Raw genomic sequence first — 12,369 nt, 5'->3', positions numbered from 1 at the left:
CTCTTTACAATAATTTTTCTTGAATTCGGATTAACAAGATTTAAACACCGCGGATCACATGCAAAACGCGCCGCACACGTAAACGGTTAGGGGTTGGGGGACGTTGGCTCGAGCCTTTGAGGGAAAGAAAGAAGGTAAAATGTTTTGAGCACTCGCTCTTTTTAAAGCCACCCGTCAGTCACTAACAAAACTTCTGCCCAAATTCCATCTTCAATAAAGACCAAGCATTCATTTACTAATAATATTCTCTCATCATCTTTTTCTTCCATCCAATTGCAACCTCTGTTGTTTTCTCACTCGTCTCCAGGCAAAAACCCTCCATTCCTAAAGTCGCTCACAAAAGACCATCAACTAAAATGGAGGGCACTATCTTTCCCAATAAACCAGTTTATCCTACCCCACCGAAGAGACCAACACAATCAAGCAAGCCAGTGAAATTCAGCTCAGTAACACTTCCTCTTCCTCCTCAATCTCTCCACTCACTCCCTCTAGACTCCCTTTTCCAACACCTTCTTCACCTTTCTTCACCACCCAATAGCTCCCTGGACCCAAAAACTATTAATCCCCGTAAAACCAACAATTCCCATTTCCCTTCTCTTCACATTTCTTCAGATTCTACTCAGAAACTTCACCAGCAAGTTAATCCCAAGAAACCCACTCCAGTTTCAGTTCTTCAGTTTAATGAAAGTGGAGAGGAAGGTCAATCGAGAGATGGGTCTCTTGAATTTTTGTCAAGAAAGGGTATGCTTATTCTTAATTCCATAAAGGAACAGCCTTTGAATGCTTTGAATGATTTGTTTGATTCTGTTAAGTTTGAGCTGCTTCAAATTGATACGTTTAGTTTATTGAAAGCTTTAGACCTTTCTGGGGATTGGGAAAGAGCTCTCTTATTGTTTCGATGGGTAGTTTCGAGCGTAGGATCTGATAAAGCTAAACTCGACAATCAGGTTGTTGAACTAATGGTCAGAATTATGGGGAGAGAATCGCAGCATGCTATTGCATTGAAACTGTTTGATTTGATTCCCATAGATGAATATTCGCTTGATGTTCGAGCTTATACGACTATTCTTCATGCATATTCGCGCGCTGGTAAGTACAGAAAGGCTATTTCCATGTTTGAGAAAATGAAGGAGACAGGCCTTTCTCCTACGTTAGTCACTTATAATGTCATGCTTGATGTTTATGGGAAGATGGGTCGGTCTTGGAATAAGATTTTAGGACTTTTGGGTGAGATGAGATGCAAAGGACTCGAGTTTGATGAGTTTACTTGTAGTACTGTGATATCAGCTTGTGGGAGAGAAGGATTGCTGAATGAAGCAAAAGAGTTTTTTGCTGGATTGAAGTCGCAGGGCTATGTGCCTGGGACGGTCACTTACAATGCTTTATTACAAGTGTTTGGTAAGGCTGGCGTCTACTCAGAGGCTTTAAGCATTTTGAATGAAATGGAGGATAACAACTGCCCAGCTGACACTGTGACATACAATGAACTTGTAGCTGCTTACTCGAGGGCAGGGTTTTATGAGGATGGGGCTGCAGTTATTGAAACAATGACACAGAAAGGTGTAATGCCAGATGCTGTTACATACACAACTGTCATCCATGCCTATGGTAATGCCGGAAAGGAAGATGAGGGTTTGAGATTGTTCCATATGATGAAAGAGTCAGGTTGTGTTCCTAATGTGTGTACTTATAACGCTGTTCTTGGGATGTTAGGGAAGAAGTTACGATCTGAGGAGATGACAAAGATACTCCTTGACATGAAAGAAAGCGGATGTTCCCCTGACCGTATTACATGGAACACAATGCTTGCCATGTGTGGTAACAAGGGCATGCACAAGTATGTCAACCGAATTTTTAGGGAAATGAAGAGTTGTGGTTTTGAGCCTGATAGAGACACTTTCAACACTTTGATTACTGCCTATGGCCGATGTGGATCAGAAATTGATGCTACTAAAACATACAAGGAGATGATTAGAGTAGGGTTCATTCCATGTGTTAAAACTTTCAATGCTCTTCTTAATGCTCTAGCTAGAAGAGGGAATTGGAAAGCAGCAGAATCTGTCATTCTAGACATGAAAAATAAGGGTTTCAGGCCTAGTGAATCCTCATACTCTTTGATGCTTCAATGTTATGCCAAGGGAGGAAATGTGAAAGGGATAGAGAAGATTGAGAAAGAAATTAATGATGGTCATATCTATCCTAGCCGGATGCTGTTGAGAAGTCTTGTTCTGGCAAACTTCAGATGTAGAGCACTAGAAGGTATGGAGAGAGCATTTCAGGAATTACAAAAGAATAGATACAAACCTGATTTAGTTTTGTTCAATTCAATGCTCTCAATTTTTTCGAAGAACAACTTGTATGAAAGAGCCAATGAAATGCTACACTTGATTCGGGAAAGTGGGCTGACACCTGATCTTGTCACCTACAACAACTTGATGGATATGTATGCCAGAGCGGGAGAGTGTTGGAAAGCTGAAGAAATCCTCAATGGATTGCAGAAGTCTGGTGGAAAACCAGACATTGTGTCGTACAACACTGTCATTAAAGGATTTTGCAGGAAAGGGCTGATGCAGGAGGCCATAAGAATTCTCTCTGAAATGACAACTAGAGGGATTCGACCATGCATTTTTACTTACAATACTTTTGTGGCAGGTTATGCTGCACAGGGAATGTTCACAGAAATAGATGATGTTATTGGCTACATGATTCAGCACAACTGCAGACCAAATGAACTTACCTACAAGATTGTGATTGATGGTTATTGTAAAGCAAGACGATACAAAGGAGCCATGGACTTTGTGTCAAAAATTAAGGAGATAGATGATTCTTTTGATGACCAGTCCATAGAACGGCTAGCTTTTCGTGTTCGAGAGAATCTAGAGTGATTTGTTGTCTGAACTTCTACTTGTAGATGCTCTGAAGAAGCATTCATGGCTGGGGCAGATGTATTTTAGCATGTCCGTTGGACTGTGTATATGTCATTGTTTAAAACACTAGCATAATGGAGTGAATTAAATTTACACATTTGCATTTACAGTGAATCCGACTCTGTGATTGAACTTCCTTCGAGATATGCTAATGAGTCAGTGTGGCTATGAAGTGAAGGTGAGATACTGAGATTCTTAGAAGCATCAGCCTTTTAGAAATGGCTACTGTACTACAAGTGTATGATTTATTATTGTTTTACAACTCTTTTAACTATTTGATTTCTTTAGCATTACCTTGCTACCCTAAACTGGAAGAAGATCAACACAATGAAGAATTTGAATTTGGATATTTTTCTTTTCAAGTGAACTGAATTTGAGCGTGTAATCCATTCTCATGGGCCAGGTTAATATGGGTCCTTGAAGGGACGACTTCCTAAGTAATATTCAACTAGTTGAATCTTGATTTTGTAGTTGGGCTTCACAGCCCTGTTTTAAATATATTTTTAAAAAATTTTAAAAATTATATTTAATTAATAAAATAATATTTCAAATGGAGCCAACTATACCCAAACTTAAAAAATTTTATTCAAAACCCATCTCGAATCTAGCCATGCAAAAGCAGCTCGGCCCAAATATGACTAGGCTTGGATCATCGGCCCAAATCTAAAAGTATCAAATTATTTTTAATAATAATAATTAAAAAAAAAAAACACGAAAAGAAAGTGAAAACCCATATCCAAAAGTAATACCCAAAAAACCAAAAATTGAAAACCAAAATCCATGTCCAAATTTTTTGACCAAAAACGGCGGTGACTGCACTTTTATTATGTACAACTGTCCTTCTCTCTCTTTCCTTCCCCTTGGGCCTTAGCTTAATTTTCCGAACCGTTGCGCACCACTCATTATCTTCCTTTTCTCGCACTGTGTCCTCCCGAGTTCCCTTCTCAACAACAGCAATCTCAACTCTCTCTTCTCTTTTTCCCTTCGCCTTTGTTTTCTTCATCAGCTTCCATGGGTTGAAGAAGAAAAGCCGCCGCCTTTGTTGCTTTGTTAGAGATACATGGAGTGGGATAGTAATTCCGATCTTAGTGGGGACGAAGACGAGGGCTTCTTGCTCGACGATGGCGGCCCACTTCCTTTCCCTGTTCCGAACTTGCTCCAAACGGCTCCTTGCGGCTTTGTCGTCACCGATGCCCTTGAGCCCGACCATCCCATCATTTATGTCAACACCGTCTTCGAGATGGTCACGGGATATCGGGCCGAGGAGGTTCTTGGCCGCAATTGGTCAGCTTCTTTTACCTTTTCTGCTTGATTATGTTGCTTGAGAATAAGTATTTATTTTTTCCATTTCTTCCTTATATCACTCGGGATTTCGAGTGGCGTTTGGATTCTTATATATGTTTTAGTTCTAATGAAAACCCTTATTGGGTTTGTTTTAATAAATCACCTTCCTTTATTTCATTTAGGTTGTTTGCCTTTTGGTGTGGATGGGGGTTATTTAATTTATGTGCTAAAAACATATTGAATATATTCAAGATAGGTAGTATTGATTTTTCCTTTTGACATATTGTTTGTTTTGCAAAGAGAAAGCGGAAATTACTTTGCAGTTTAATGAAGTTAGATTTGGGGAATGCCCTTTTTGAAGTTACTATACATGGGGTTTTTAAAGATTGTCCCCTTGTTAATGTTTCATGCAGCGTAAACATGCACATCATATTATGTGTATGGCAAATTCCCTTATTATCTATCTAGAACCAACTTAAAATTAGCAGTGGTGGTATTGATTTCCTTAAATAGAATGATTGATGGGAGATATGTTACAAAGTAGATATTATCTAGGAAGTACACTAATGTAGGGGATTTTTGGTTTGAACTTTCAGTTTGATTGGAATGAGATGTCAAGCAATTCTAGTAGAGCAGGCTAGCATACACAAGAAAGAGAATCTACAACTTGATGAATCTTGTTTGGGATTCTTAACTAGTTTGTCATTTGGGATTTTGCCTTAGAAGTGTGATATTGTTTTTTTTATTGCATACAACTAGCTTTATGTTTGTGATATTGAGTCTAGGGATTGGAAGCTTGTATCAAGTGGACATGTTGGTAATATCATGTTGATTTGTCTATGTATCGGTTTCTCACTTCATCTTGATTTTAATTTCAAAGCTTCAAACTGATCCAATATGTTGGTGATAAAGGTCCCTGCCTTCAAGGGCATCTTCTGTTTTTATATTGTATTTCCTGTTGTTACTTTCTAAAGAAGTTACCCCTTGATGTTTTGATTTAAATATTTAAGTGGGAAGCATTCCTGAATCATATTCATACCAACAAAAAATCTAATGTTATGTCCTTGTGAAATCTCATATACTATTGACTAAAGATAGAGTTTTTACCCAATATACCAACATTTAGTACAATGACGAAATGAAGAAATGTTTCTATACCATACTGGTTTTTTTGACAAGGGAGATAATATATTCCTCCATATCATGAGCGTTCTCAAAAATCACAAAAGACTTATCAACCTGTAATGTTTCTTTTGAATGTTGCACTTAGCATAGTTTGTTGGACTATGGTGGTAGAAATTTAGATAAGATGTGTGGAAACTTATAGTAATATCATTAACACCCTACGTTGTCATTTCAATATCTATGTGGTTTGTATGTTGAAGCTTATCTAAAGGGAGACTTCAGCAAAATGTGTTAGTGGGACCATAACTAAATCTTTCTAACTCACTTCTAGGGCTTAGCATATAGAGTCGAGGCAGTACATTCAAGGAAATTTGGTTTTCATCGTAAAGTTATGTAGCATGATGAAAATGTCTTGGTAGTATCAGATGAAACTCTTTCATACTTGCTTCAAAACTATCTTGGTAATATCAGATGAGACTCAAATTCATACTTGCTTCAGTAATCATATTTCTGTGGTAAAATGGATTTTCTCAAGTTTGCTCAAGCTTTCAATTGTCAACATAGGGTGGATCTCCGACAAAGCCTTTTTGGTGTACTAGAGTTTAGCAACTTATGATTTTTGGTTTCAGACCGTAAAATAAAAATAGTTTGGTTGGTATTTTAAGGCTTGAAGTGGCTGTAATTTATATTTTAGCAGATTCTAGAATCTTTTAGTTAGCAAACTTGTAGGTTGGTTGGGGTGGAGATGGGTTTTTTTTTTTTTTTGTTTATTTTTTAAAGATTTGCTTGTGTGATGGTATAGATTTCATTTAAGGAAAACCTCGGAACAGTTAGGTCATATAATTTAATGAGGAAAATTGAGCAAAATTAGAATGTGGTATAAGCATAATAAAAAGAAACAAGGCTGAAAAGTAGAAAGAGAGAAAGAAGCCAACTGTTAGTAGAAGAAAAGCATGCACAGTCATGCCTTCACATGTACACAGAAGTGTTTGAAATTCCATCAGCTCAATTCTTGCAAGTGTGGATACATGCTTATATAAAATAAGCGTATGTGTGAAGTTGTCTATGTGTATGTTATGTGCATGTGGTTCTTTTTCATTGTTTTTCTCTTTCAATTCTTTCTTTATTTGTGGGCTTCTATGCTGCAAGACTCTAAATTAAATATGAAACCTTAATAAGGACTATTAACAAAATTATGGACAATACCAGACTCAATTATTTTGAAAACACCTGTGAATTAGCTGAAAAAAACAATTTGAAGGAATTGGGAACAATTAATTATTTGCCTCTTCTTTTTTGTCAAATTATCCATAATTTGAAGAAACATTATATAGATTTGTTATATATACTGCTCTCAATATCTTCTGTTTGTGTGGTGGAATTGGAAGAATAGTACATCTTCATTTTTATGAAGAGACAACGCTTGAATATTCAATGTCTTGTTTGATTTGTTGGATTGTTTATTTCTTCTTTCTCATTTTATGTTTGGCGTTTGCTCTTCTATACTTCTGCTGTAAGAGAATTGTGTACTTTTTTCTGCTCCTAATATACTTTTTATCTAAAAAAGACAGAGACTAGATTATCTCCAGCAGTTACCACCTCTTCTCATGGTTCTGAATCACTTAGACTATATCTATATCTATCTATCTGTCTATCTATCTATTTATTTATACACACACACACACATATAAATGAATGGAACAGATATTCTTCTTTACCAGCTAAGAATATTTTCCCTTCTTTAGTTACTCCATTTATCTCATTTTCCTTGTCTTCTTTTAAAGCAAAAAGTGACAATAGGGTAAGGGAAATGGGATTTACTGAGTATGAATCCATCCATTTAGATGAAATAGCATTAGTGTCTTTTAATTAGTTGAAGTCTGTGTGTAAAAGTAAAACATGATGCAAACTTTTCCTCTCTTTTTTTTATTTTTATTTTTATACTTTTATTTTGTTAGAAATAAGTTTACTCTGTTCTTAAGTTCAACCAACTCAAACCAATCAAACTCTGCAATAGGCTGGTTCAGAGTTTGTTAATTTACACTTTGTGGGCATATATTGTGGGACTGGCAATTTCTATGGCTCGCCAATACATATGATAACAGTTTGTCAGAGAGGCTGAAGTTGTGCACTTGTGTTAACCTGATCCTATGTTTTTCCATTTACCTACCGGTGTATGTTGCTTGCACATTGATTCTTCTTTCCCTTCTGCAGGACTTTACAGTTACAGCTAGAAATGGTGAACAATTGTATATACTATATATATTGTGCAGTTGATTCTCTTATTTGGTTTTTCATACAGCTGACCCCAGAAACTGGGATACAGGGCTTAGTGTGTTGTTGTTGTTGTATTGTGCAGTTAATGTACTTTTTGTTAAGATATTAGCATCTGGTTTTCTTGCAAACAAACCAGTTAAAGTTATTTTATTTTATTTAAGTTTGGCAACTTCCAGCCTGAGATGTTCTACTATGGTTGCATTGTTTTCAAGATGCACATTTTGTTTGTGCTCCACAATAATAATATTTCTGTGGACCTGTAGGGTTGGAAAAAGTTGTGTTATCTTTACATAGGATTACACATTGTACGATCAAATGCTTCTGTAAAGTTCTAATGTTAGTGCTAACTGTTCTTCCCTTCTTCCTTATGTTTAAAATGTATACAATCTTGGTCATCTTTCCACCAAAGTCTCAACATGGTTGTAGATAAATTGTTGTATTGTCACTATATTTTTTTGGTAAGTAATATTGTCAATTTCTTTTGATATATTGTCAACATATAATACTATTACTTATCACATTGTTGTTGAAAACTCAGAACAAAAATCGGCCTTAATGATATTTTCCTATTATTAGAGCAGTAGAAGAAGTTTTAAAGATTTGTACTATGATATCTTTATCACATGCTAGGTTAATAAGGTTTGTTTCACTATCCTTGTTGATGAACCAAAGCCAAGGCCTAATTTCATCCTTCACCATGTAAATGCTACAAGCTAGTGTCATTCTTATTTCATATACCTTATATCTATAAGTTGATTGCTATCCTTAGTTTCCTTATCTCCTTTTAAGGACATTAGTAAGAAGCACATAACTTAAGAAGATTGCACCAGCATCTTTCCCTAAAAAAGAAGTGAATCTGGAAGTGATTTCTTCATTCTTTTTACAGGCTTTCTAGTGCTAGATATCGGTCGACTAGATACAGATGTGTGAAAATGTGAAAACGTTTAGCTTTTTCTTTTGCATGTTTCTCTGCAAGATGGTGGGAGGACTCCAAAGCATGTGTGTGAATGGAATTTGCTGGATAGAAGGAATTCTTATTTTCTTTCAATGATATGGCTGTAAAAATTGGCTGTTTCAATATTTGTCTACATTTTTAAGTTGAAGCCAAATGACTATGATGATCATATCTGTTAACTGTTACAATTTTTATTATTCTTTGATATTTGTATGCTACATCAATTTCTGAGTTATGTATTTGCATAATTGAACTGCTAATGGTTCTTTTGGATGGATTTGAATCATTGATCCCATCCCTATAAAAGGTCTTTGCCTCTTTGGTTTACATGGAAAACTTTTTCTTTGTTTTTAACTGATGTTTTGAGTTTTAATTTATGTTGCATATTTTTTATGAGCTCATTGCTAATGCTTTTTTTGAATGGTTTTGGATCATTTATACTTAAATGTTGCAATGCTCTTTAAGTTTTGGATTTTGGTTACATTCATACATGGTTTTGGATCAAAATGTTGCATCTATACGTTGATAGTTGGGCCATCAGTTTTAGAGATGCTACGCATCCATTGTCAAGGAGTTTTCATTGTTGAAGTTGTCAACGAGTATTTGAGCCAATTATTATTAAATCTTTGTTTTGTTTTCGCATGTCTTAGCCACTGCTGTGTTAAGTCTATTTTATTAAATATTTTGGTTCTAGCCTGAAATTGTTGGATTTTGGTTAATTTCTATTTTCCTTGGTGATGCTGAAGCCTCTAAAGTTGCATATCTGTTTGTGTTGGTAATTTTATGCTTATTGGTTACAACTGCACAATTGAACAAGGGAGGGGTTAAAGGTGACAACTATATGTTGTGTTGTAACTTTGCTTGAGAAGGTTTTTAATCGGTTCTTTTCTATCCTTTCGTGTTCTTTGTATCAATTGATGGAACATCATTTTAAATTGAAAGCTCATACCCCCTACTACCCCCTCTTCCTCTCATATATTGGCTACTACTTACTATGAATCACCTTGAAAGTTTTTGTTTATTTTTCCTGTTTACTTTAGTTATGCGCCTTGCCATCCATAATTTTTCTTGTTGAAAGAGAAAAAGAATATTTTTGCGATTATTTTGCTTTGTTCTGATATTTGTATGATTTTGTTTCAGCCGTTTTTTACAGTGTAGAGGACTATTTGCGAAAAGACGACATCCTTTGGTGGACTCCACAGTAGTTTCTGAAATTAGGAGATGCCTTGAGGAGGGCATTGAATTCCAAGGCGAGTTGTTAAACTTTAGAAAGGATGGATCTCCATTGATGAACAGACTGCGTCTTACTCCAATATATGGAGATGATGAGACAATAACTCATGTTATTGGGATCCAGTTCTTCACAGAAGCAAACATTGATCTAGGTCCAGTGTTGGGATCTTCAGTAAAGGAGTCCATGAAGTCATCTGACCGTTTTCGTTCTGGTTTTTCTGCTTTTCAGCCTATCATAGTTGAGGACAGAAATGTCTGCCGTGGGTTTTGTGGGATATTGCAATTGAGTGATGAGGTATTATCTCTCAAGATACTTTCACGACTTACACCAAGAGATATTGCATCAGTTGGTTCTGTCTGTAGGCGACTTTATGAGCTGACAAAAAATGAGGATCTTTGGCGGATGGTCTGTCAAAATGCATGGGGTTGCGAGACTACTCGTGTTTTAGAGACAGTTCCTGGTGCAAAGAGACTTGGGTGGGGTAGGCTGGCAAGGGAATTGACCACTCTTGAAGCAGCTGCATGGAGGAAGCTTACTGTTGGAGGTGCTGTTGAACCTTTACGGTGCAACTTTAGTGCTTGTGCTGTTGGGAATCGGGTTGTACTTTTTGGTGGTGAAGGAGTAAACATGCAACCAATGAATGACACCTTTGTATTGGATCTAAATTCCAGCAACCCAGAGTGGCAACATGTCCAAGTGAGCTCTCCTCCTCCTGGTCGTTGGGGTCATACACTTTCTTGTGTGAATGGGTCTCATCTGGTGGTATTTGGAGGCTGTGGAAGGCAGGGCCTGCTCAATGATGTTTTTGTGCTAGATTTGGATGCAAAGCCTCCAACCTGGCGAGAGATCTCAGGATTGGCTCCCCCACTTCCTAGATCATGGCACAGCTCCTGCACTCTTGATGGGACCAAGCTCATAGTTTCTGGTGGTTGTGCAGATTCGGGAGTACTTCTTAGTGACACTTTCTTGCTAGATCTTTCAATGGAGAAACCTGTCTGGAGAGAGATACCTGTAGCATGGACCCCACCTTCTCGTTTGGGTCACACACTGTCAGTGTATGGTGGTCGGAAAATATTGATGTTTGGAGGTCTTGCTAAGAGTGGTCCACTCCGGTTCCGTTCTAGTGATGTTTTCACAATGGATTTAAGTGAGGAGGAACCATGTTGGAGATGTGTAACTGGGAGTGGAATGCCTGGGGCTGGAAATCCGGGGGGCATAGCTCCACCTCCAAGACTTGATCATGTTGCTGTGAGCCTTCCCGGTGGAAGAATTCTCATCTTTGGTGGGTCTGTTGCTGGTCTTCACTCTGCTTCCCAACTTTATCTTCTCGACCCAACTGATGAAAAACCTAATTGGAGGATACTGAATGTGCCTGGGCGACCCCCAAGGTTTGCTTGGGGGCACAGTACGTGTGTTGTTGGTGGGACAAGGGCAATTGTACTTGGCGGTCAAACAGGTGAGGAATGGATGCTAACTGAGCTCCATGAGCTATCCTTGGCAAGTCAGTTGTCTGATTTCAGTCATGGCTAAAAGAGGATGTGCAAATGGAATAGTAATCTGTTATAACGGAGTCACGACTCAAAACCAGTCCTCGACTCCAAGATGAGATACGATTCTGAGAACATGATTGGTGAACATCCTTGGGTCACTAGAAAAGAAAAGGAAAATAAAAAAGCGACAAAGAACTCTTTGACAAACATTCCTCAGATCATGTCAAGACATTTGTATTAGGTGATTTTCCTGCGATTCATTTCTTGTACGAGGTTGTTCTCTCTCCGGATAAAAACTTTGAAATGAGTAACTTGAAAATATGTTTTTGTTTTTTTAGTAAGGTTTGTTTGAACTGTCTAACAATGCTGACAATGGTTTACTCTTAGTTGGTAGGATAGACAGGTAATTTAAATAATGTAGGTACTAGTTGTTGTGCCCCATCTCTTGAATTTATATTCTGTAATTAAAAAGAAATTTGAAAAAAATAAGGATGTTGCATGTTTATATTAACCTATTATTTTAGTGATATGTCATTCCATTACAGGATTGTTTGTGGTATCAAGGCTTATATCTAGTTTAAATTGAATTTGATTTGATTTTTTGAATAATGTATAATATTATAAATTTTTAAAATTTAATTTTAATTCGGGATTTGTTTCGATTTTTTTAAATAATTTATGGTATTATAAATTTTTTAAATTTGATTCGAATTTAAATTGATTTTTATTAAAAATTGATTATATTGATATGATTTATTAATTTTTGAAATTTAATTTTTTATTTTTTATGCATTATTGTAATATAATTTATAATTTATTTAAATAAATTTAGATATAAAATAATTATTTTATTTATAAAAATTTAAAATATATATAAAAATTAATAAAAATATATAGTTTAATTTAATTCAATTTAATTTTTTATTTTTTATTTTTTATTTAAATTGGTATATATTTAATATTTAAATTTATTTTAATTAAATAAAAAATTAATTCAAATCGAATCATGATTTTGAATTGATTTTTTTAATATTTTTTTTAAGTCCTGCTGCGAAAAGCTGATGCTCCGTGTTTCTT

The 12,369-nt window shown here is 36.1% G+C and overlaps 2 protein-coding genes across 2 annotated transcripts; both read left to right on the top strand.

Annotated features, from left to right (window-relative positions):
• Nucleotides 1-76: 76 nt before the first annotated feature.
• LOC111303435 (uncharacterized) lies at nt 77-3,234 on the top strand. The gene has a single exon (XM_022899695.2). The coding sequence runs from the start codon at nt 357-359 to the stop codon at nt 2,883-2,885; it is 2,529 nt and encodes an 842-aa protein (XP_022755430.1). The 5' UTR covers nt 77-356; the 3' UTR covers nt 2,886-3,234.
• Nucleotides 3,235-3,789: 555 nt separating this feature from the next.
• Nucleotides 3,790-11,819, top strand: LOC111303437 (adagio protein 1). Its single transcript, XM_022899697.2, has 2 exons — nt 3,790-4,211; nt 9,709-11,819. Exons 1-2 carry the CDS (start codon nt 3,988-3,990, stop codon nt 11,330-11,332), a joined length of 1,848 nt encoding a protein of 615 aa, XP_022755432.2. The 5' UTR covers nt 3,790-3,987; the 3' UTR covers nt 11,333-11,819.
• The last annotated feature ends 550 nt before the right edge of the window (nt 11,820-12,369 follow it).

This window comes from Durio zibethinus, chromosome 13 (assembly GCF_047325235.1).
Source record: "Durio zibethinus cultivar Kanyao isolate XHJ-2024 chromosome 13, ASM4732523v1, whole genome shotgun sequence".
In the NCBI taxonomy this organism is placed as follows: Eukaryota; Viridiplantae; Streptophyta; class Magnoliopsida; order Malvales; family Malvaceae; genus Durio; species Durio zibethinus.
This window is presented reverse-complemented; position numbering and strand designations above follow the sequence as displayed.